Genomic DNA, 24,911 nt, shown 5'->3' with positions numbered 1-24,911 from the left:
TATGTGCTAGGTGAGAAAAATATGTGACCTAAGCCAGTCACATATTACTCTGCTCTTGTAAATGTGAGATTTGGGATGACTTAGGGGTAATCTTCTATTCGACACTATCACTTTTCCCACCACGAAATTATAGCTTTGTATTCAGTCTTTAACAGTAGGCCAACTGAAACCTATTAAGGTTATGTGATCAAGTTTATTTGACCAAGGTCATAAGCCTCAGGATTGATACAAATAAAAAATCTCAATGTGTCAATCAAGTATGCTTGCTACCTATTCCACACTTGTTATTCTAAAGGTTTCCCTTTAATGGAAATTTTTCTTTTGCTAAGCAGCCCTATGATTTTTTGTCCAAGTATACAGAATTTAAATGAGTCTTGTTTTGATGATAATGGCAAAGTTAATACTATATTTACAGTAATACTTCTGAAATTATGTTTCAAAAACTCAGGCTATTCTTTTAATATAATTAGTCCAATTAAGATTCTCAATGTACACATCACTATAAATTCATCAAACCTCACACCTTCTCCAAAAAATTTAGTCTTAGCAATATTATTAAATTTGGTAGTGCTTTGTAAAATACTAAAACATAATCAGACTTTTAATATTCTAAAGTAATTCCTGACTCTGAATATATAACACTTTTAATATCCTGAAGTAATTCTAAAGTCTAGATACAATTTTCTAAACATTTAAATTATGGTCTACTTACCCAATTCTGACAATTAGTCTTATAATTTCTAGCTCTTGGATTCCGTAACTGAGAGTTGATTGTGAGTATACCATGATACTTCATTTCATCTTAATTTGGGCATATTTACTTCATTTGCTTCCATCTACTCTTTATTCATATTTATCCTGTGTGCACACCTCTTCTGAGAATCAGAGCAGGCTAGACAGTACTGGACTGTGCAACCAGAATAAAAGCCACCTCTTTACCAATTAGATAATCTACTCTAGATAGGTTAACTGATTGTCAAATAAATATATGGTGTATTTCATATGGGGACCGAGCCTGCAACCCAGCATGTGCCCTGACAGGGAATTGATCTCTGATTCCTGGTTCACAGACTGACGCTCAACCACTGAGCCACACTGGCTGGGCAGGCTGAAATTTCTTGCATTCAAGTCAAAAGAATTTTGGTGATAGTTCAGAATTTAGCCCCAGCAGTGCCTCCCTCACATCCTTGCCCACATAACCTATACAGACTCTATATTCCAACAAAAATGACTACATTGATAAAACAATTAAGTAAGCAAATGTATATAAATGTGGTCTTGTAAAACATTAAGCTAGTTTACTGGGTCAATGGCATGAAGTAATATTACCATCACCTAGGGGAATGATCTACTAAATCTGAGTCTGTGCTTATAAGCAGAAGAAAACAGAAAGATGTGTTAAAATATTTAGCATTAAAGGACTGGTGCATCTGTCTCTCAAAAGAACAGCTTCCGGTCATCGCAGCAGTTATATTAACCCAAATACATTGAGAACTCACTTCCAAAACCAGAAAAATAGCATTCTCCAACAAAACAGAAGTATACTGTCCATAATTAAAGACAGCATGCATATGTCTTATGAGGAAAATGTTTAAAAATCAGTTACAAATAATACTAAAAAAAAAATAAATATAAGAACTTTCATTATTTTGAAAAAAAAATACATTATAGAAAATAAACTAAAGTTTGTCCTTATTACAAATAAAAAAATTGCCTGGCCTGAATGGCTCAGTGGTTGAGAATAGACTGATGAACCAGGTCACTGATTGAATCCCAGTCAGGGCACATGCCAGGGTTGCAGGCTTGATCCCCAGTAAGGGGCATGCAGGAGGCAACTGATCAGTGACTCTCATCATTAATGTTTCTATATCTCTCCCCCTCTCCCTTCCTCTCTCTGAAATCAATAAAAACATATTAAAAATAAATACGTGAAAGCTATTCAAACGTGCTCACCTTATTCACATCTGAAACTGAGGCACGACATTATTTTAAAAAATACTACTCTAGCCCGGCCAGCATGGCTCAGCGGTTAAGCATTGACTTACAATCCAGATCGAGGTTCGATTCCCGGTCAGGGCACATGCCCAGGTTGCGGGCTCGATCCCCAGTGGGGAGCGTGCAGGAGGCAACAGATCAATGACTCTCATCATCACTGATGTTTCTCTCTCTCTCCCTTCCTCTCTCGGAAATCAATAAAGAGATATATATACACACGTGCAGACACACACATATACATGTGTATGTATATATAAAGTAAAAATACTGTTCTATACACTAAAATACTTGTTTACAGCAATTTTCTAAAACCATTTAAAAATCCCCTTTCACACTTACATTTGAATACCTAGTTCTAACAATTAAATGAAACACTAAAGTTTTGCCCCTTTTCCCCTCTTGATTCCTTTCACCAAAACTTCAGTGACACCATCATGATTCTCAGGTTAATGCAATACCCTACAAATGTATCTTCCTACCTTCTATTTATTCCCATAATACATATCACTGCACTGCCAACTTTTTTTGCACAAATAATCCCATCCTTTTATTTTTCAATAGCCTCTTTATTTATTACTGTATTTTCTGTATGTCATCTAAGTCTTTATATCCAGCCAGATATTTATCATTAATTTTTAATGAGTCCTCTATTTGGGTCAGGTTAGACTCCTCAGCCACTCATCCAACAAATTACCTATAATAACTGGTGCCAGGTCTTATGTTAAGTGCTAGGACTACAAGAATGAGTTTTACATAGTTCCTGTCCTCATAATAGAGAGCAAAATCCCCAAAGTGGGGTCACAGAATCCATTAACATATTTTCCAATGAAGTGTAGAGACTATCATTTAACTAAAGAAAAAAAAAAGGGGGGGTTATTTAATAAAAATGTTCTAGAATATATGCATGGGCATTGGTAGTTCCCACTGATCCATTGTCAGGTGTTCACCTGTCACACAGGAATCCATAATACCTTATGTGAAGTGTGGAGTGGGAAAGTTACAGAACGAAATCAAGTACAGTTACACCTGCACTTGGTTGTTCCCTCTTAGTACAGTCAGCACCGTGTGACAAACTGTGATGTATGACAGTTCAGCTGAATGAACTAATAACTTATCTAGAGTTAACTAACAAAAATGTAAAGGAGGATGGCATGGGTGCCCTGTGTGACAAGTGACCATCTGATACATGGACCAAGTGAGGGTATCACTGCTAATCCATGTTATATATTAGTAAGCACTTATTCCTAGTGAGTATCATTCCTCCAAAAAATTGGCAGAATTAAGATAACTCCAACAGCATAGGCACAAGTAAAAAAAACCAAAAACTGTCAATGCAAATATGTTATTCTTAATACACAAATGTTATCAGTTACATATGAAGTAAAACCTTGGCAATCTAATCAGCTGTAGTCAATCAAAAAAAAATTCAAATACATTAGGAGACCAAATAAAATAAAAATGTATGTTCAACTCTTAACAATAAACCTCACACTAAACCCATACTACGCAGAGAGAGTAGCTAATGTGAGGGGTGAGTTCATTGTGCCATTGAAAAACCAAACATCTTGAACATGAAGACAAGCTCTCAACAGTAGCTGCAATGAAACTGTTGAGATCCCCAACAATATACTTCCTTTCATTCAAATCTGCTTGTTTTTGAAAGGTAGCATTTTAGCTATAATACCTAACAACCAATTATAAAAATATACTGAACCTGAATTCACACCTCTGAATCACTGAATCAAAAAGTATAAAATCAAGATAAAAAAAGAAGCACATTCAATCATGTGGGTTTTTTAACCACATTATGTATTTTTTACAATTGAAATGTTTTAGTGAGAAAAAAGTTAACTTTTAATATGAAGGACATACAGTTTCTCCAAATATTATTGCTTTAGTGAAACAAATATTTTAAAAATATTCCACCAGATGTTAAAACTTCCATTTTTGAATATTTTATAATGCATAGAGCAAACTTCTATAGTAGCACATATGTAATTTATAAACATAAACATATTAGGAGTACATAAGAATTTTTAAGCAATAGGTACAGAAAAGCGTTTCGAAGACCACTGATCTAAAGGGAATAGGTAAAAACTAAAATAAAATGTGACGTTATGGTAAAGTAGATAAAAGCTGACATAAAAGAATATGGCAACAGCTATTAATTCTAGAGGGGAAAGAAGTTTCATTAAGCTATCATTTGAACTGGACATTGCATATGGACTGATTTCCGAGTGTGGAAAAGGGAGGAAAGGTAAAGAGAGCTGCATGGACACAATTACTCAGGCATCAAAGCACACTGTATAGTAGAACAGTTAAGAGATCTAAATTGAAATGAACATTAACTATTATCAAGGTTTAAGAAAAGACCCTGGCCAGTGTGGCTCAGTTGGTTGGGAGTCATTCCTGTGCACCAAAGGGTTGCTGGTTCAATTACCAGTCAAGGCACATTCCCAGGTTTTGGTTCCCATTCCCGGTAGGGGGCACGTAGGAAGCAGCCAACTGGGTGTTCAGCTCGCACATCAATGTCTCTCTCTCTCCCTTTCCCTTCTCTCTAAAAATCAGTAAAAATATTTTTTTAAAAAAAGAACCACTAAGGGTATATATAGCAAAAGCTTCTGCAAGCTATGTTTGGTTCCAAGCTCTTGATCGAAACTTACCACTACTCAACTCAATTAAAAAAAAAAAAAAAAAAGTACAGCTTACTGGAATATAATAGAAGAAAACAAAGCATTTTAAAAAACAGAACGTTGTATACGTGTATACTATTCTAAAGAGTCTGTCCTGTATAAATTTTTATTGGTATAATAAGAGTAAAACTAAATTTAATCCAGTCAAATGTTATTTAAATAAAAAGCTGCTATTTGCTCTAAAATAACTTAAAGCTTAGAAAAATACTGTAATTTCAAACATCAAAGACAGAAAATAGGGAGGTGATTACACACAATTAGCAACAATGGGAATTAAATGATTAATTAACAGCGAAGTTTATAATGGCTAACATACCAGCTTAGATGCTCCCTGAACTTTAACTGATACAGTCTTATTTGGGAAGAGAAATAAAATAGATTTCTAAATCCTACAAAGCATCATGAATTAAAGAAAAACTAGGTTACACACACACATGCCAGCAAATACTGTAATAAGGACAAAGAAGGTGATACACAAACCATAGGTTTGTTACAGAAATATGCCTAAGTAACCTGGAAAAAAGTATCACTGGTAAAAATTAAAATTCAATCCAAACCCAATATACCAAAAATTTGAGAAAGAAATTTTTTATAAATGTTACATTTCTAATTAATAAACAGGAAAAATAATTTGATCTATAAATCATTCCCCTATTAGAATTAAAAATTCAATAGGGGTACTTCATTTCTTCTATTTTACACTGATTACATCTACACGTAACAGTTTCTTGTTTATATACTTTGTTTTAGCAGTATTTACCAAAATCAAAACCAAACACTCAAATCAGATTTCACATGTAAAATGGCTGCATTTTTCTCAAGTTTTGTACTTATACATTGAGCTTCCTACAGCCTCTTATGTTAAACATTTAGCCAATGTTATCTTTATAAAACTTTTTACTACATGGCTATCAGAAGCAATTCAGAATAAGTAGAACTTATTACTAAAAAACTTAATGGTTTATTTAATGTTAGACTTATCAAAAAGAAACCTTTTAGACAAATGGTAAAATACTAAGTCTTTAAACTACAAAGTACTTTTAAGTTTCAATGTATTTTAATAAAGAATGGCAGGAAAAATAAGACCTGCATTAATCTCCATTGTAATATAGAAATATTTCAATCAGTTGTTAAAGAAAAACCTAAACTAAATACAAAAATGAAAAACCAGTTGAAAAAATAAGAAATATAAGTATATATATGGCCAAAATACTATTCTTCCATCTTTTGAGTAGGATTTTCATATATATCAATCGGCTGTGCACATCATTGATATTAAAAAGTTAATTTAACAAAAATGTTTATTTGCTACAACTGTTCATGTTTAAAAACAAGTCTTTATGTACAGTAAACACACACAAAACTCTAACAACAGTGCAATGCTTCAGAAAGCCTTAAGCACCAGTATATTCTTAAAAGTTTGAAATCGTTTAGTTTGCCAAATAGTTTAGATTAAGGATACAGAAATTTATCAAATACTCACTTGCAGCCTTCCATGCATCCTCTCCAGCCAAACACAAAAGAAACAAAAACAAACAAAGAAAAAAAACAAACCCTAACCGCATAATGGCCACAATACAAAGGAAATTCATAATTACTAAGTATTTTTATTTTTGAATTACAGTTCTAATTTCCTTCAGATTACACTCAAGTTGAGATTAATACAGTACTGTAAATGTGACTGCTCAGATTTATAAAGCATTGCAAATTATTGTTCTAAAGATGAAATTTCTTCAAAAAAGCCACAAATTTGCATCATCCATGGTAAGAAAATTTAGACCCATTTTTCTGTGGCCATATCATTGCTGATACTTAAATAAAAAATAAATAAAGTTGCTTTAATCACAGAATATTGCCAAGAAAGTTTTTCTTCCAATGACTTAGACCAAAAGAGATTTAATATTTGTATATCAGTGGTTAATTATATTTAAGACCAATATTTTCAACAAGATATCAGTGAACTGGATAATATTCTTAACTGATATTACAGCTTTATACTAAGTGTTTGGGAAAAGAATTGGTTTCTAATTTTCAGAAAACACTAACAGTTAAAATAAAGGAAACTAGGCTATAATCATTTATAATAAAGCCTTAACTACTTGCAAAATTCTATGAACATGTTAGAACTTTGCCTTATAAACCATTTTTTTAGCTCTGACAAGAATCAGAAGGAGGGTAGTTGGGATAGTAAAAACAAAAAGTACCTACTTTGCTTTTTTATTACAAAATAATTTATTTAATTTATGATTCTCCTACTAACTTCCACTTCAATTCCCTGGCAAAACACCTAAGGCAATTCTATACAGTCCTTTTTTAAATGAATCATCAACAGAAAAAACCCATATTCTTTGGGCTTCAAAATAGTTGTCATTATTACAATTTTATAGGACTCCACCGTAGAAGCAACTTAATTACCTCACAAAGAAAATCCACATTTGAAGATTTATATAACATTTTTTTCAAGATACATTTCTGGAAAGAATATACTTAATGAATTATGAAACAAAAACAAAACAAAAAAACCTCATGATGTTTCCAGTTTTAATTGGAAAAACAAAAATCTTGAAACATATACATACATTTAGGAGGAAAAAGGATGGTTTGACAATATCCATCAGCAAGTGTTAGTGATTGGCTTTATAATTCAGATTTTTGTTAAATCTCAAGTTTATCTAAATTTTTTTCCTGTATATTTACCCATTTGAACAATATCAATATTAAATGACTAAAACAACATGGTCTAGAAAATTCTTTGTATAGATTCTTGGCTGAAGTATCTCAATTCTAAAATTGGCATTCCAAAGCTAGTTTGGCCATCTTTATCCATATACTGAAATGCCCTCTCTGCACTATACTTGACTGTGTACCGTATTCTCATTCTTCTTATATTTAGGACATAAAGCATCAAAACAAACTACCACTTATTGTACTGAAATCCATGTTTACATGACTACATAAGAAATGTCCTCCAGAGATGAAAAACATTGTAATCATTATGATGTTTAAAAGGCATGTTTTTATTATTACTCTTGTATGTATTCTGGCCAAAAATATTGAGCAGCTAATTATGCTCTTCCACACATCATGTTCACTGAGTTTACTACCACAGTTTTAGTGCAACAAAATATCTTTGAAAAGCCACTCTACAGTAATTATGGCAAGGCTCATTAAAATGCAGAGGTAAAGATTCCATTTGTAGAGAAACAGAAAATAATGTTTGAAAAGGAAAGGTGTTTCATTAGACTGAATATTTTTGTATACTAAAAATATATATATAAACATTTCTTGAATTAGTCAATTTTGATGTAATATCATTTAGTGGTGATAAATTTTGAGAGGTATGTTTAACAAACATTATAATTGAGATTATAGTCTTAGGTAAACATTTAATAATACACAATGCCAAGGTAATTCCCCCCCCTTTTTTTTCTTTTTTAAATTTTTGTACCAAAAAGTCATACATTTAATGTTGACATTTCTTCTTACCTGTGTGCCTCAGACCAATAAAGTACTCTGCATTAAAATTTAAATCTTGAGACAGTAGTACAGCATTGAAAAAAAATTGTAAAGCAGCTCAGATACATTGAACCCAGATTTTACATTTTCATCTGTCAAATTAGATATAAAAAGCAAGCTTGAAAATCAAGGTGTAAAAGCTTATTCTTCCTCAAGAAAAAGTATGAACAATCTGAAAATGATCAACTAGTATGAATGAAACATTGTACATAGTTAAGTCACATTTAGTGGTTGCTAAACATACCACTCCCTCCTGGAAATTACAGAACCGTCTACGTGTGAAACCAAGTCATCTTCATTTTCATCATAATGTTCATCACTGACGAACTTCATTCCCATTTTTAGATCTTCATAATAATCCATTGGTCTTTCAAATCTATTGAGATTTTCTACATTGTTCCACTGTGTTTTTTCAGGCTCTTCTAAATAGTCTTTCCGTATTAGATTGTTCACTGGATTTTTGTTTTCTTTTTTTACACTGTCTGGGTAAGAATCAAGCTCATCTTGTTGAAGGACATCTATTTGAGATTCTTTTTGCATATCTGATGGTGGAATGTAGTTCTTGGCAAAGTAGTCTCCACGAAACGTCCGTCTTCTCCTATAGTAGTATATCCCAGCCAAAACACTTACAAGTATTAGGAAAAGAGCCCCACCCACTACACTAGCAATGATTGTGCCAATTGTGTCATCCTTAATTGTTGCCAAAGTTGACAATGGGAAGGGCAATTTTTTTACTTCTTTTGTTAGATCTTCAATGTCAGCAGTTGAGAGATGCCACTGAATTGTAGGCTGAAGAGTGGTAGTAGTAGGAGGATCTAATGGAAACAGTAAAGATAGACAAGACACAGAAAGGCAAAGAATGTCAATGCAGGCTGATTCAGCGCCAAGTTGAAAAGACAGCACAGTTAATGAATATATATTCATAGTAATAATAGTTTTTCATTCTTAATTTAAGATTAGAATGTACTTCCAAATTTTTAAAAAATAACAAAACTGACAGTCAATTTTCAAGGTAGTTAAAGGAGTGAAATATTATGTACAGTGTATATCCTAAATTATTCTAGTCCAAGCTTAAACATGACATTGTACTCAAAGAAATGGTTTTTTTGTTTTTTTAATGAAGAGCATTACTTAAGTGTCCTATATACCGCTGGCTTAAGAATTATCATACCAAAAATTAAATAATTCAAATGTAAATTTTTTTAGCCAGTAGCACAAGAAAACAAAAAAAGATTGAAAAAAATTAAAGTTTTCTTAATATCCATTTTACCTAATATAGTTTTTTTGGTAAGATCTGAACTTATTTATAAAAGAATGAAAAACTATAGAAACTTGTTAAGTGGTCACAGAATAAGCTGTTGGTTTAATAATTCTCTCAAAAATATTTTTTAAATAAAGATAACTTCAATTTTTAAAAAGGACTTACATAGTACATACCATTATTTAGTAATTAAAAAATTAAAAGCATACTCAAACAGTTGTTAGCCAAAAGGGCTATTATCAAATGAGACTTACAAAGTAAAAACAAGTAAACTATAAAATATTATAAAAATGTCGTCATTGTGTCTATACCGCATGGGCAAAATATCTGACCATTTAGAAAATTGAGGGATTTCAACCATATCTGCACACAATTTAATGTTACATTGCTTTAGGATGGAGTCTCAAAAAAGTAGCTAATATTTTAGAGAGAACATTCTAATAATACTTAAATATTAGATGCAAATGATCCTGTGTATTGCCATTAGAATACAGATAAAATAGCCATTAATATTAAAAAGCAACTAAACATAAACAGTAAAAATTAAAGATTGGTTAATTATCAATTAGGTGGTATTTGTAGGTCATGTTACACAATACTCTAGAGTTTGAAGACAGGATGAGACTAAAAAATCTTGAATTTCTTCATCAATAAAAATAAAATGACCCAAATGGTAATCTCCTATTATTAATTTTTAAATGAGTGGTACTGATAGAGCTTTTAAAAAATGATTGTTAGAAAAACACTAAATCTACATGGGATAAGTTATTCTAAAATTACAAGCTAAAGAAAAATACTTACTGAAACAGGTTTCATCACGGAATGCCATATGTATAGAATGTGGTAAAAATTTAGCAAGTACAGTATAAAATGTAATAAGTACAGTATAACTAATTTCCTATCAGTGTAAACCAATATAATAGGCAATCATGTCAAGTACCTTGAAGTGACTAATAGTTATTATATGTAAGTGAATCAAAGTTAAGTGAATTTGTGAGAAAATATTCACTAGCTGAACAAATTTAATCTTAAAAATAAAACAACTGTGGAATTACAGGATCATTTCTAGTACAGTATTCAAGTAGTAAAGCCTCATATAATCCAACTTCACAGAGCCAGGCTATTAAAGAAATAAACTAAAAATTAATCATTTGGCAGACAACTCGTGTATTTTCTGAGGAGGGAGGACTAATGGAAAAGTCAAGTTTTAAGTATTAAATGTCATCTTTACAATGATTCTCAAAGAAAAAGTATTAAAATAAACTGGCATCAGCATGTTTAAATAAAAGTAGAAATCACCTAAGTAATTATTTATAACTCATACATTTTTATGCACATAAAATTTTTAAAGTTTTTAATAGCTCTTAATGAAATGCTATTTTTCTCAGAACAGTGCATATACCTGAGCTTTCACCAAGTATAAGATATACCAACATTTTTACCAAGTTTCCTAAATACAACAATCCCTGAAATTTACTATTTCTACTTGGAATGTTCTTGATGTGCACACACACGGGTATCTGTCTAACTCAAAATTAACAAAACATAGCTTTCAGAAAAATCTAACTTAAAAAAAGAAAAAAGGAGTACCCCAAAAATACCTATTTAAAAACCTTGTTATTTAATTTTGTCAGGAGTTCTGGAAATTTTTTAGCTTACCTCAACCAGTGTTAAAAATAGCATAGTCTCACTATTAATATGATTGCGTGAAAGTGGGACTAGTGTTAATACTATATTATTTTGTATTTTTAAGCAATGGACATATAACAATGCATACAACATTTATTCATATTTTCTAATTGTTGCCCTCCTCCAAGATAATGACAGTGAAAGTCACAATTCATGTAAGGAGGTAGAGAGACTAGTATTTCAAAATCATCATTAGGTACTTATTTATCATTATTTAAAATGCTTCCCAACAGCATTTCTTATTTTTTCAGACATTATTTTTTTATATTCCTTGCTGACCATGTGATAAATGAGTATATAACAAATGCAATGAGCTATAGACTGAGTTCTCCACACCTAAATGAAGAACTTCTTAAGTTTCTTTTTCAAATTAATGAGTTCTGCCAAATAGGGAAAGAAAAACAAAAAGTCGAATGAGGCTACTGTAGCTATAAAGTATATTTTAGCATAATAATTACTATGTTAAAAATTAAATTAATTCATTTCTTTTCTTTTAGACTTTATGTGAATTCTTTAAGTAAACAAAATCTATGAATTTTAAAGCTTAAGGACTGCTAAGAATGTGTGGATTATTAAGTCTGATAATATGTATGGATCTTAAAATTAGTATGATTTGAAATTCAAGATTTTCATAGAAATGTACTTTGAGTTTTAGGCAGGGGGGAACTTATGCAATACATAAAAATTTGCCTCCCTATTCTCAAAGAAAAGTAAGAGGTATCATGGAAAAATACTCAAAAAGCAACTAGAAAAACACATATTGGACAAAGAATCACATAAGAACTGAAGTAGACTATCACAGTTTTGAATCAATCACCTCTTGTCTAAAATCTTATGTTTATCAACGTGGGAAATGTATAATAAAATTGTGAACAATTTCTCAAACAGAGTTGCTAGCTCTGTTCTGAGTAGAACTTTCAGTCTTCAGTCATAAGACATTCCTTTTACAAATATTTTTAGTAATCATTTCAGAAAATTATAAATATCAATTTTAATACTGAGGTAAAAAAATTTTCTAATGCAAAAGATTAACTGATCATTTACTCTGTGTTAATTATGATCTTTTATTCTGATAAAAGCCTAGTAGGCTTTATTAGTCATTTTGGAAAGACAGTATTTTATCTAGGATACGTGATATACTCCAAGAAGCTCTTAGAGGATTTAAATAAACTCAGCATAGTCTACTGTATTAAACACTGTCGATAAAAAAGTAAAGTCTATTTCTTGATGGTTTCTTGAAGAAAACTCTCTCATATAATGCTATCTTTTTCTTATGTCCTTAGTGGCAATTAACTGTGATTTTTCACATTTACTCAAAATTATTTCCCCTCTTAGAAAACTTAGTAGAGAACGACTTAAAAATATGTAAAGTTTATTACCAGTTACTTTGTAAAAAAAAGTTACATAAAATCAAACAAATTTATTTATTCATGCAACAAAAATTCACTGAACACCTACTATGTGCTAATAAACATTATTGCAGATGATGGGAATACAGTAGTGATTAAAGCAGACAAAAGTCCTGCCCTCCTAGGAATTATGGTCTAGTCTGGGTAAAAAGAAACAAGCGTATAAAAAATTAAAATAAAATAATAAAATAAAATAAAATACACAGTGTGTCACATGACAATATGTATGGTAAAGAAAAATAAGGTAGAAAAGGACAAATTAGTAGAGAGGCTAGAAGAGAAAGGTTTTAATTTTAAATACAATTATGAAGGTGATATTTGATAAAGACCTAAAGAAAGTGAGAAAAAAAGCTATGAGGATATCTGAAGAACATTCAAGGCAGTGCAAACAGCAAGTGTAAAGATTCTGAGGTAGAAATGTGCATGTTGTTTTCAAAGAACAGCAAAGAGGCCAGTGTGATTGAAACTAAATGAGCAAGAGATATAATGAGAAATGAGGTCAAAGAGATAATCTAGGGCCAGGACATGTACAGAGTCTTATAAGTCACTGTAAAGACTTTGTTTTTATTGTGTGTAAAATGGAAAGTCCATGGAAGGTTTAAAAGAGAGGCATGGCATGATCTGACATACTCATTTGATGACAGATTGTAAGTAGAAAGATTAAATCGCTGTTCTAATAGTTAAGTAAGAGTTGCTGATGGCTTCGACCAGAATATATGAAACAGAAGTGGAGAATTGGTAAGGTTCTGTATATAACACAATGGGAGAGCTGACAATTTGTTGATGAAATGAGTGGAGTCTGAGGAAAAAAAATCAGAATCAAAGATAAGTATTAAGGATTATACCTTCAGACAAAGTAAGGACAGAGCTACCAATAAGTGAAAGGAGGAAGACTAATGGAGGAAGAGATTTAGTGGCAAGGGGCAGGAGAAAGATCAGGACCTCAGTTTTTCATGTTAAGTTGTAAATGTCTATTTATACTTCTATAAAGGGTTAATAATCACTAATAGGCAGTTGGACACATGAGTCAGGAGTACTAGGAAGTGAACCCAGAATGGCAAAAGATATTAATTTAGGATATCACCGATGTAATCAGTATATAAAAGATTTCCAAATTGAGCCTTAATATTAAATGATTACATAATTATAACACATTGAGTCCAAGATTTACAAGTAACTTCTCACACCAAATTTTGTACAACAGAAACAAAAAGTAAGCAGTCTTTAAATAAGTACATTTTAAATATGTATTTCCTGTGGATCTTTTTAATAAAATATCTCCAAGGGAAGAAAGAGAGACCAGTATACTAATATTTAATCTTATTTTGATTTCCACCAAAGCACTGCTGCTGGAAAAAAGCGATACTAGGGATGTACACAGCTCTAAGCTTCTTGTGAGATTCGTGCAAAAAAAATTTTTTTTTAAATGAGTCCGTATCATATGCCAGGCATTAACTAAGTGGTAAAGTAAATGAACACCAACTGTTTAAATGTGAGGATAGATAAGTAAATAAATAAATATACAACTACAAATTGTAATAAATAATACGGGGGACTTTTCTTAGATTGAGTGATCATACAAGGACAGAATATAACATAAAAACACACTTAAAATTTCTCTAAAATCTCTGATTTAGTTTTAGATTTGAACAGAAATGAAAATCTTAACTACCTATTACAGAATTACCATACAAACCTGCATTTCTCAAAGTTCTCTTCCTTTTGTCTTTAAGTTTCCATGTTAGGCATCAAGATTGCTGCATTCTTATAGTCAGTAAGGAGATGCTCAAAATAGTTTACATAATTTGTAAAAATAAGAATTCCATTGACAATTTATTATTTATAGCCACACCCAGGAAACAATATATTTTTAGCTCTAACTATATTTTGTGAATATTCAAATTTTTACTGTCAAATTAACAAAAACTTTCACGGTGAAACAAATGGACTGTGAATAATCTAAGTCCTTAAACAATAAAAGACATCTTAAATTTTATTTCATTAGAACATTTTCATCAGTAGCATTCTTACTTCACCTCTCAGTAATCTAATATAGCATAGTAACATACTGAGTGATGATGTTATTTAACAAGCTGATTTCCTATTTATCAGACACTTGTGTGCAGAGTATCCACCAAAAACAAACAAAAAACCCCAATGTTCATTCTTGGTGTAAAGACAAAAGAACCTAGAAAGGCACACACCACCCATAAAATAAATTAATACTATTTAACTATAAATTCAACTATACACATAGGTTTTAAACTGTGCATAAAGTTGCTGCATAAACATTGTGACAATTCTTTAAGTAAAGGAATGCCACTTTACACATGTTTTCAGACAGAGTTAGTTTAGTATATGTTTTGAATTATTTGGAAAATCGTAGACTGAGGAACCTCTATCTTCACAAGTATAAATGGCCACCATGATTACAGTGTTACTACTGTGACTATCACTGCAGGAATAATTCAAGTACTCACTCTGCAAGTAGACAGTAACTCACCTGAAATGTAGATGACCTTCTGATCACTTCTCTGACCAAGGGAATTGGTCACTTTACAGACATAAACACCAGAATAATTGAAACTCAGTGGATGGACAAAATGAAGAGTATTGTCTGAAGCCAATAAGCCATCAGGCCACTGTCCATCCAACCTAGATTTGAAAAAGCATAAAATGATTTTATATATTCTCGGTCTCTATTCATTGACAGCTGTTTAAACAACATATTAACTTTTAAGGTGTTAGTGAGAGAACCAGCATCCTATGGGGAAACTTGACTATGAAATGGAAGTATGTACTACATTATGAATTTTTATTTTAATAAAGTTGAACTAACAGGTAAAGTCCGTTAAGAATTCTTTCAAAATATCAATTCATACAGGTATACCTTAGTTAATATATTAGAATGGGAAGGAAGGAGAGAAAAAATTATGTGATTTTCAAGAATTATATTCAGAAAACTAGAAAATTAGAAAAACATTATTTGAAGGCATACTCATATTATCAAAGGAATCAAAATAATTATCCGTGAATTATGAACCTACTCATGTTATATCTATAATTTTCTTAATGGCAAGTCATCTCATTTAAGTACTTCTGTTTTAGCACTTACTGTAATATATTTAAGAAGCATCATTTAATGCAAGACAAGTCTATACTATGCCCCATCTAAAAGATGGTTAGTTTTTAAGCCACCAAAAAGGGTCTTCTTATAAAATAATTTCATTTGTAAGGTGGACATCTGTGACAATAAAAACCAAGGCACTATTTGGTATCAGTAACTCTTTTTAAATGGTGCCTATACTAACTTGGCTAAGAGGTCCTATCTAATATATTACTATAAACCATAATGGGAAATAAAATCCCACTATAAGAACTCTAGCCCAGCCAGGCCTGGCCCAGTGGTTGAGCGTCAGCCTAGGATCGAGAAGACTGTAGTTTGATTCCCAGTCAGGGCACATGCCCAGGCTGCAGGATTGATCCCCTGTCAGGGGCGTGCAGGAGGCAGCCGATCAATGACTCTCTCTCATCATTGATGTTTCTATCTCTCTCTCTCCCTCTCCCTTCCTCTCTCTGAAATCAATAAAGATATATTTTTAAAAAAGAAAAGAAAAAAAATAACTCTAACACCATTCACTGCAATGGAACTAAGTATACTGCTACACATCATTTTTACCACCTTAGGGTACCCCCCCAAAAAACCCCACCAATAGGTCTTTCTTTTAAAACCAGTTCTAAAGTCCATTATCTTTTTTTTAAAAAAGAAAAGAGTTTTACCCCTTTTTCTTACTATAGTTTGAGTTAAGTAGATCTTCAAAAAGTTAATTCACTTCCTCACTCAGTCATCCACTATTTACCCTACTCTCCTCTGCTAGTGTTGCTTAGATGCAAAGCTACATTAAGATTTGGTGCTTGCTTTCAATGATCTAAATACTAGTAGGAGACCAAGAATTAATTACAAAGAAAATAAAAACAAAGAATAATAAAACAGTCGAATGAAGCAAATCAACACTGGAGAACAGGAGGGATGATTTCATTCTGATTCCCACGGGCAGTAGGTGAAAGAACAATCAGTAAAATCTTTCAGTTGCCAGTACTTTAATTTAGCAATGAAGAGAACAAAGGTAATATTCTAATGGTTAAAAAAACAAAAACACTCAACTTCCTTCTTAAGAGAACTTTGGAAAGAACATTTTTACAAACATCAGCTTTCAAAAGGTGAATTCTTTTACTAAGAGGATAAGAATAAATATAAACTATATCTTTCCAACTATCCCTACTTTGGGGCCCAAATTTGAATCCCTTTAATTCTGGCAAATAGAAAAATGTCTTATAATCCTTTAAATTGTTTACTCATATGAACCACAGTGAGAAAAATCTAAGTATCACATTGAACTTGCAAAAAATGACATTCTAAGTGCCTTCTGTGCTCATGCACCTATGTTCATTATTTATATTCAGTCTCTACCCTCATAAAAACTCTGTAAAGTACTATGACGACTTCCTCAAAAAAGGGCATCTACAAGCAGATACTAGGATGAGAATCCAGAATTATACAACTTTTAGCAATACTCTATATCTTAACCAATGACTGTTTCCCACTTTTAAGAAAATGTAAATGAAAGGCCATCCCTACTTTTAAAACTGTATATTTGTTTAAAGGCAACAGACTGACCAAACATACGATTTCCTCACATTCACAAAATCCCACCTAAAACAAGAGCAAAGGAATTAAAGCTATGTTAAAAACCTATGAGAAAGAGAACAGGAGGTAGAATTCATCAGATAAGATTCAAACTTTTAGAAGACAGAAAACAGATGGAGACAACAATGTATGCTTTAGGCCAGTGTTTCTGTCAGAAGTGATTTTTGTCTCCAGGGAACATACAACATGTCTGAAGGTATTTTTGGTTGCAGCAAGCGGGGTAGAGGGGAGGGAAAGAGGAAGTGGGGAGATGAGGTGATACTGGTTCTAGAGATTAAAAGTCAGGGAAACTGCTAAACATCCTAAAATTAATAGGGCTGCCTCCCACAAAAAGATTAATCCAGCCCAAAATATCAACAGCCCCAGATTTGTAAAGCTCTGCTTTGGGCTGAAGTAGTGCTCACAAGGAGGCATATGGATGAGCGAGAAGCCATTTTGGCCCAGAGAACTCAAAACAGAGTGAGGCAAGGGGCTAGAGATAAGAACATTAGTTGAAAGTTAAAAAACAAAATAATAGACAACACACCCAACTCTGTATAGACACCAGGCATTTATGTTTAGGCAAAAGAATGAAGGTTAATTCAATACATAAACTGAATGGCCATGAAGAAAAGACTTCTACCCTTTCATAGGTGACATCAGAGCTTCCCCAGAGAAATAACCACCTCTCCATCTGGTCACTCTGAATGGAATCTACTAATGAGTAATCCCCACTATGGGAAGAGTTTCCACTCAGCATTTTAACTTAATGCAACACTGTGAAATAACTAGACAACTGAGAAAAACTAAGGAATACCTACAGAATGACAGAAAACAAGAAAAAAATAGGAGGAAAAAGGAGACAATAGGTAAAAAAAAAAAAAGTCTGCAGAGGCAAGAACTCTACTATCCCTAGGAGAAAACAAGAAGATACTATACCCATAAACTAATAAAAGTATGGTATGAAAATGAAGAGAGAATAAGAAAATGTTCTTAGAAAATAAAAGTATGCCCCAATTTTTTAAATCATGGGGTGGGGGAATCAAGCAAGTCTCCTAGAAATAATAAAAATATTTGAAAAATACAAAAGGATATTTAGTATAGAACAGAAAAAAAAGGGGGGGAGAAAGGAGGAAAATGAGCAAAAAAAATAAGAAAATTACCCACAGTTGATAAATACAACTCTCTAGATTGAAGGAGCCCCTAAATATTGAGAAATATGAATGAAAACATTACTGTAACAGTTGAAATTTCATAATTAAAGAGAATTAAGAATATTCATAGTATGCTACACAAGTAAAAACAAGCAATTAGCTTCAGACAAAAGAAAACAGAATTCCAGTATACTACTTTGCTCTCAGTAAATAATATTTACCTGTCACAAAGAGACAAATAATAATTACAGAATTTAACTAAAAGTAGCTTAATTTCACTGGGACTATGAAAGGTAGGAATATGTATATGAGTATACACATGTATGAAGGGGTAGATATAAAATTAAATTTTCATCTATCATGATAAGAAGTAGATAGCATTAAAAATTACTAAATCAAGAAGCAACAGTTTAAGACCTATAACGGTTACTATCAGATGCTAAAATCATTAAAGTAGTCTCTGAGGAACAGAACAGTGGTTGATAGGAAGGTGGGGAGAAGCGGAATAGGAGAACATTTAGAAACCCTTCATTTATTTTAATTTTCAGCTATTACTATAATCATATATTACACTGATAGAAGACAACTTTATGCATTTAAGAATACTTTTCACCTTTAAATAAACTCTTTTTAGAAATATCTAACATTATTACCTGCTCCACACAGATTTGAAGGGTGGTGGATTTGCATCAGCATTACACTTGAGATTAACACCTTTTCTTCCTACAAACCAATTTCCATCATAGCCTGTTACTGAAACCTCAGGAGCATCTATAAGATAAATTCATGACAGAACAGATTATCTCTTGTTAATGATAAATATACAATGATAAAGCACAAACATAATAAACTTTAGCATAACAAATAATTTTTCCTTCTCTCAATATACATAACCAATATGGAAGACAGTACTCAATAAATATTAGTTCACCAAATGAGTAAATAAATGAACATGAGTACTCAAACATTAAGCAAATATAAGCATGTACAGTTCTAATTATAATCACTGAATGTAAGAATATTCACAAACCTATAATCACCAAAAGCAAATATAAGAGTCCTATTTTGAAAAATGTAGATCTATATGAAAATACATTAAGTACTTTATTTGATAATGAGGAATGGTATTTAAGTACAAAGTCACCATATAAAACAGTTTTTAATGAAATGTTTAATCTGAAAGGCAGTTTCCCCAAAGAGATATCAAGTCAATTATAGTTAATTAATAATCTACGGGCATGCAGAGATTCGACACAAACTTTCTAAGACTATAATTATAACTTAAGTAAATTATCTAAGACTTCAACTGTTCTAAAACATGATCTTGCATCCATTCAATGTGCACAAAGGTCTTTTAGCATATATGCAATATAATTAGTTAAATGAGCAATTATTCATGTCTACGAGCAATATAAATTTATGCCTTCAAACTACAAAATCCAATACTAATCATTCATTCAACCACCATAATGTTTAGTTACTAATAAGTGACAGTAACTGTTTTAGGTGTTTGGTATACATATAGACTCTATATTCATAAAATTGTATTTTAATAGTAATAGGAAAATGAACATTGAAAAACTATTTAACTAAAACCTGTTATAGCAAAGAATAGTATGCTAAGACAGAAGACAAGAGGAAGGGCCTAATTTAGATTGGGGATGAGGTTGGGGATGTCATGAAAGACTTAAATAAGGAACTAATACTCATACAAGGTACAGGGGACCCTCCATCTTTCTGTGACCTACATAGTAAATTAGATAAATAGTACATGGTCAGATGGGAGGTTAGAGAGAGACCTATGTCAGAAAAGCCTGACCTACTATCAAGCAAGGTTCACAAAAGGTAGTAAAAAAATTAAACTTTCACTAAAGTATAATAATCTTAGAATTTTAAAAAAGAAATGCCTGCCTCTTATAAATACCAAGAATGAACAATTTTTTTTTTCCTTTAAGAGTATGTTTTATTGATTTTAGAGAGAGAGAGGGAGAGAACGAGAGAAACATCAATGAGAGAGAAACATCGATTGGCTGCCTCCTGCATGCCCCCTACTGGGGACTGAGCCTGCAACCTGGGCATGTGCCCTGACTGGGAATTGAACTGGCGACCTCTCGTTGCAAAGGAGGGCACTCAACCAACTGAGCCACACCAGCCAGGACACAAATATTTTTGAAACTTAAAATTGGTACTAAAAAATGTTGCTAAAAAGACAGTATAGATATCTGTCAGTTTAATTTCTTTTAAAAGAAGGAGGGGAAAGGTATTAAAATATCCCCAAACAATACCTCCAAATTTTGAGAGAAGAATTTTGGATGTAAGATTTTATCTTCTTAAACTTTGTTCACATGTTTTATAGGTCCCAATTAAGAGGAAAAAGTCAAAAGAACTCTAACAACACTTTAGGAGCATGCCAATAAATCTAAATGATAAAGTCTTAGGTATTGGAAAAAATATTTTTACATACTTAGGACTGCATTCAAGCAAACAGAAATTAATAATATACATAATACAAACTGAAGAAAATTTCAGTTATGATTAGACACAGGAAAGGAAAAAATATGAGAAAAATATTAATAGTACTTACAATTAAGATCTGAATTTTACAAGAAAAAGGAAAAAGTTAGGTCTGTGAAAGCAAGGTAGGAAAGGGGAAAAAAAATTTAGTTGGATCCTCCCGAGAAGTAAGGAGAAAATGAGGAATTTGTATTCAAGAATACAATGGCAATAACATTCACATAGATATCTTCTCAAGTTTAATCCTATAAATGTTTTTTTAAAATCCTTAGAAGTAGCTTTAGAAACTATTACACCAAGTGTAATGAATATATGTGATTTAAAATTCCATGCAGCATACAAAAAACAAAAACAAAAAAAGGAAAACGAAAGACAGAACGTCTTCATAAACCTGTCTACATTTATGATCTGTGAATTGATGGAAATGATAGCATAACCTAAATAGCTCTCCTAATTTTATCTCTAATCTGCTTAATTTTCATTTTCCTTGCTATAAGCTATCATCAGTTTTCAATTGCTCAAATTTTAAAATGCTACACAAAGAATGTAAAGGGAAAAGTACATACACACATACACACACACACAAATATAAACACAACAGAGTATCCCATAACAGGAAAATAAAAGATGGGCCAGCTTTGAGTCTTGTCTATTATGATTATCCAATGATGTATTTAAAATAGTTTAACCTATATGAGAATCTTAATGATCAATAAAATTGTGTTTGAATATTGAAAGAATACAGATTTTCAAAATAATTTAAATGCATTTAGGAAGTAAAAGACTCTTATTGGAAAATGAAAACATCATGGGTGGCATCAATGAAATTGAGTAACAGCTAAAATAATTGATTGGAGAAGTAGTTTGTCTCTAAGTATTGTACATTTTGAAATATAAATTTCCACAATTTACTTAGTTCAGCTTATTTTTTAAGGTCTAAAAAAGGATAAAATTAGATAATTCTAAGTTAGAGAACAACTTTAATATCATTGTCCATCTTTACAAACTGATAAAAAAATGTTCCGGTTAAATGAAATTTTCACAAAAATAATTTAAAAATTAAGGGAAAAAATACCAATATGGAAAAATGGTAAGAATTTCTAAATACTAAATATTCAAACTAAAAACAGTTTGATACAGAATAATTTCAAAGGAAGAAAATAAAAAGAAAATGCACCACATGTTTAAAAAGCAAATGTTACCATTTACTTACATTGTATATCTAATACGAAAGAATATCGGATGTCCTTTTCCAAGGCTGGATGTTTTACAACACAAGTAATTCGCCTTCCTCTAGCAAATCTGGTTGGAAACAGCTTGTATTGGCTGACAATTGTGGCCGTTTCATTTGGAAAGGAAGTTGTGGTGGATTCCATTTCACCGAGATCACCTTCCCAGTTAATATGTGCAACTGGTTTCCCAGTGGCTGCAATACAAATGGCTGCTACTGTTTCATTTCCTCCATCAATTAAAGAATCTGGCCCTTTTATCAGGCTCACAGTGGGTTCAACTGTTCAAATTTAAAAAATAAAGTTACATTACAATTAAGAATATATTTATATCCCTCCAAGCCACATCTAGACATGTTTCATAAATTTAGGAGTAACTGCATATAAAATCTACACACACATTTTTAGGTAATGCCAGCATCAAATGAATTCTTAGAACAAGAAAAGATCATGAACCAAGACAAATAAGAAGCCAAGATTTTATACAACCATTACAAAGATGGCTCTCCTGGTAGAGATACACTTTTCTTTATAGGGACAGGTGAGCCCTTCCCAAAATTGGCACATAACAAAAAATTCCTGTGAAATGGATAATTTCCATTATGAAATTAAAGGTATTATTACTCTGAAAGAAAAAAGTAGTTTTAATATATAATGCTTCATTTTTGCAGAAAAAATATTTAAAGAAAATATAAAAACAAGTTACAAGTATAGAACCGACACTGTTAGAACAAAATATCACTAATACTTGTTCATTGGAATGTACGTGCCACCTACTTTTTCCTGGTATAAAGCTCCTCAGAAAGGAAAAGTAACCTCAATGTTAGACACTTTCTATCAAAGGCCTTCAATCATGTTTTTGTATCTCCCTTAAAAACTTTTATCTGATAAACACTACTACCCAGATGATACCTAATTTTCTCCAACTCTGATTTAAGGTATGACTACAGTTTCTAACCACCTGCCTGGTATTTTTGGCCTATCTTTCTTCAAACTCAAGAAACCAAATACTGAACTATCATCTTGCTACCAATCCCTAATACCTGTTTAAAGAAATGCCCACTTAAATTTACTCAATCACCAAGGTTCAAAACCTGTTATTGTTAAAACCTCCCTTGTTTCTTATATCCAGTCAGTTACAAGATCTTAATTATTCCTTTATAATAGCTCCCTTCTTCAGTCAGGTGGCAGAAATTAGTAAATTAATTTCAAGCCCTCATGGCCTTATGGCTGAGGCATTATAATTTCAGGAACTCTTCATTTGAATTCATCAAAACCACCACACTGATCATCCTAAATCACAACTTTTATCACATTACTACCTAAATCAGGTCTGAGTTAGTCATCCCTCAAAGCAAGGTGAGAAAGTGTCAAAGCAGTTTCTCAAACTTTACTGTGTACACAAATCATTTAGGGATCCTGATAAAATGAAGATTTATCACTCAATAAGTCTGAGAGGGGTCTGAAATTCTGTATTAATATTAATGCTGTGATATTAATGCTGCCAGTTCATGAACCACACTTTAAAACAGCAAGAGCCTGAGAGAAGGGAGGGGAGAAGCAGCACAACACTGCACACTAAGTTTACATTTCTAGTAATATAAAGTTCAAATTCCCCACCCTAACATTCAAGTTACTCTAATGTGGTCCTACTCTACTTTTCTAGCCTTTCATTCTTGTAATTTATATAAATCCTTTGAACAATCAACAAATTACTCAGTGGTTCCACTAATGAGGGCTCTCGACAGTGAGTGATCGATCTCTCCTCTCCTCCCACAGAGGACACTTGGCAACGTCTGGAGATATTCTAAGTTGTCACAACTGAGGGACTGCTACTAGCATCTAGTGGGTAGAGGCCATAAATGCTGCTAAACAGTTTACAATGAACAGGGTAGCACACCACAACAAATCCCAGTCCCAAGTTTCAACAACTGCTGGCTTTGAAGAAATTCTGCCCTAATATATATTGTTTTCTGCCAAACTCTCTTGGTTCACTTACTTTCACTATATTTTCCTTTTTGCCTATCCCAAACCTACCCACCACTCAAGAACTGGCAACTATTTTTTTCTACAAAACATTTCTGAACTACCAAATTCTTATACCCTTCTTAATGTATGAGATTGCTATAAACTAGGAACTCTCATAGGTTTTAGGGATACAATGTTAAATTTTAAAGTGTAAAGTTGAAGTCCACCACGTTTACAGTGAAAAAAAGCATATAATAAACAGTATGGCAACCGCTACAATAAAGACATGCTCAAGATACAGTGGCAAAAGAATGAAAATCATCCAGTTGTGGAGGCAGTAGATCTTTCAAGAATGGCTTCCAAAGGGATGTGGTTTGAATAGCAGTGAAATAGAAGGATATAGGATGAGAGAGACAGGAGGAAAAAGAAGGCAATCTAGGCAGAAGAACAAACAGATGTAAAAACATAGACAGGTATTAACAGAACTATGGGTGCTGGGAGAGGGGGAGGAAGGAATGAAATAGGTGAAGTTAAAAAAGTAGGCATGGGAAAATTATTAGTCTTACACTGTGAACAGTCTTGAGCTTTAAACCACTGAGTACTGTATTAATTTAGGAGAAATTCCTAAAATTTAAAGCAAAAAAATTTATTCCCACGAGCTCTCTTCCATATACAAACTACTTATCTATTATTTCCTTGACACTGAACTTTTTTGTGACCTTTTTTTAATTCTGACAGTCTGTACTTGATTTTTCAGATACTTATGCCTTGCCTTCCAATCAAAACATTTCTCAAA

General features: G+C 32.1%; 1 protein-coding gene across 2 annotated transcripts in view; it reads right to left on the bottom strand.

Annotated features, from left to right (window-relative positions):
- Nucleotides 1–24,911, bottom strand: part of NECTIN3 (nectin cell adhesion molecule 3) — a 97,720-nt gene that overhangs the window by 37,502 nt on the left and 35,307 nt on the right. Inside the window, exons 3-6 of one of the 2 annotated variants that reach the window (XM_087818146.1) lie at nucleotides 22,132–22,428; nucleotides 19,058–19,175; nucleotides 15,067–15,218; nucleotides 3,784–9,019 (exon numbers count right to left, since the gene is read on the bottom strand). In XM_087818146.1, coding sequence (XP_087674272.1) covers nucleotides 8,439–9,019; nucleotides 15,067–15,218; nucleotides 19,058–19,175; nucleotides 22,132–22,428 — 1,148 coding nt within the window. In that variant the 3' untranslated portion in view covers nucleotides 3,784–8,438. Of the gene's footprint in view, nucleotides 1–3,783; nucleotides 9,020–15,066; nucleotides 15,219–19,057; nucleotides 19,176–22,131; nucleotides 22,429–24,911 lie in introns of those variants that run through there. The other variant, XM_087818147.1, reaches the window with a different exon arrangement.

Source organism: Miniopterus natalensis, chromosome 6 (genome assembly GCF_054644295.1).
Source record: "Miniopterus natalensis isolate mMinNat1 chromosome 6, mMinNat1.hap1, whole genome shotgun sequence".
In the NCBI taxonomy this organism is placed as follows: domain Eukaryota; kingdom Metazoa; phylum Chordata; class Mammalia; order Chiroptera; family Miniopteridae; genus Miniopterus; species Miniopterus natalensis.
The sequence above is the reverse complement of the archived record's forward strand: the minus strand, read 5'-3'. Positions and strand labels throughout refer to the sequence as shown.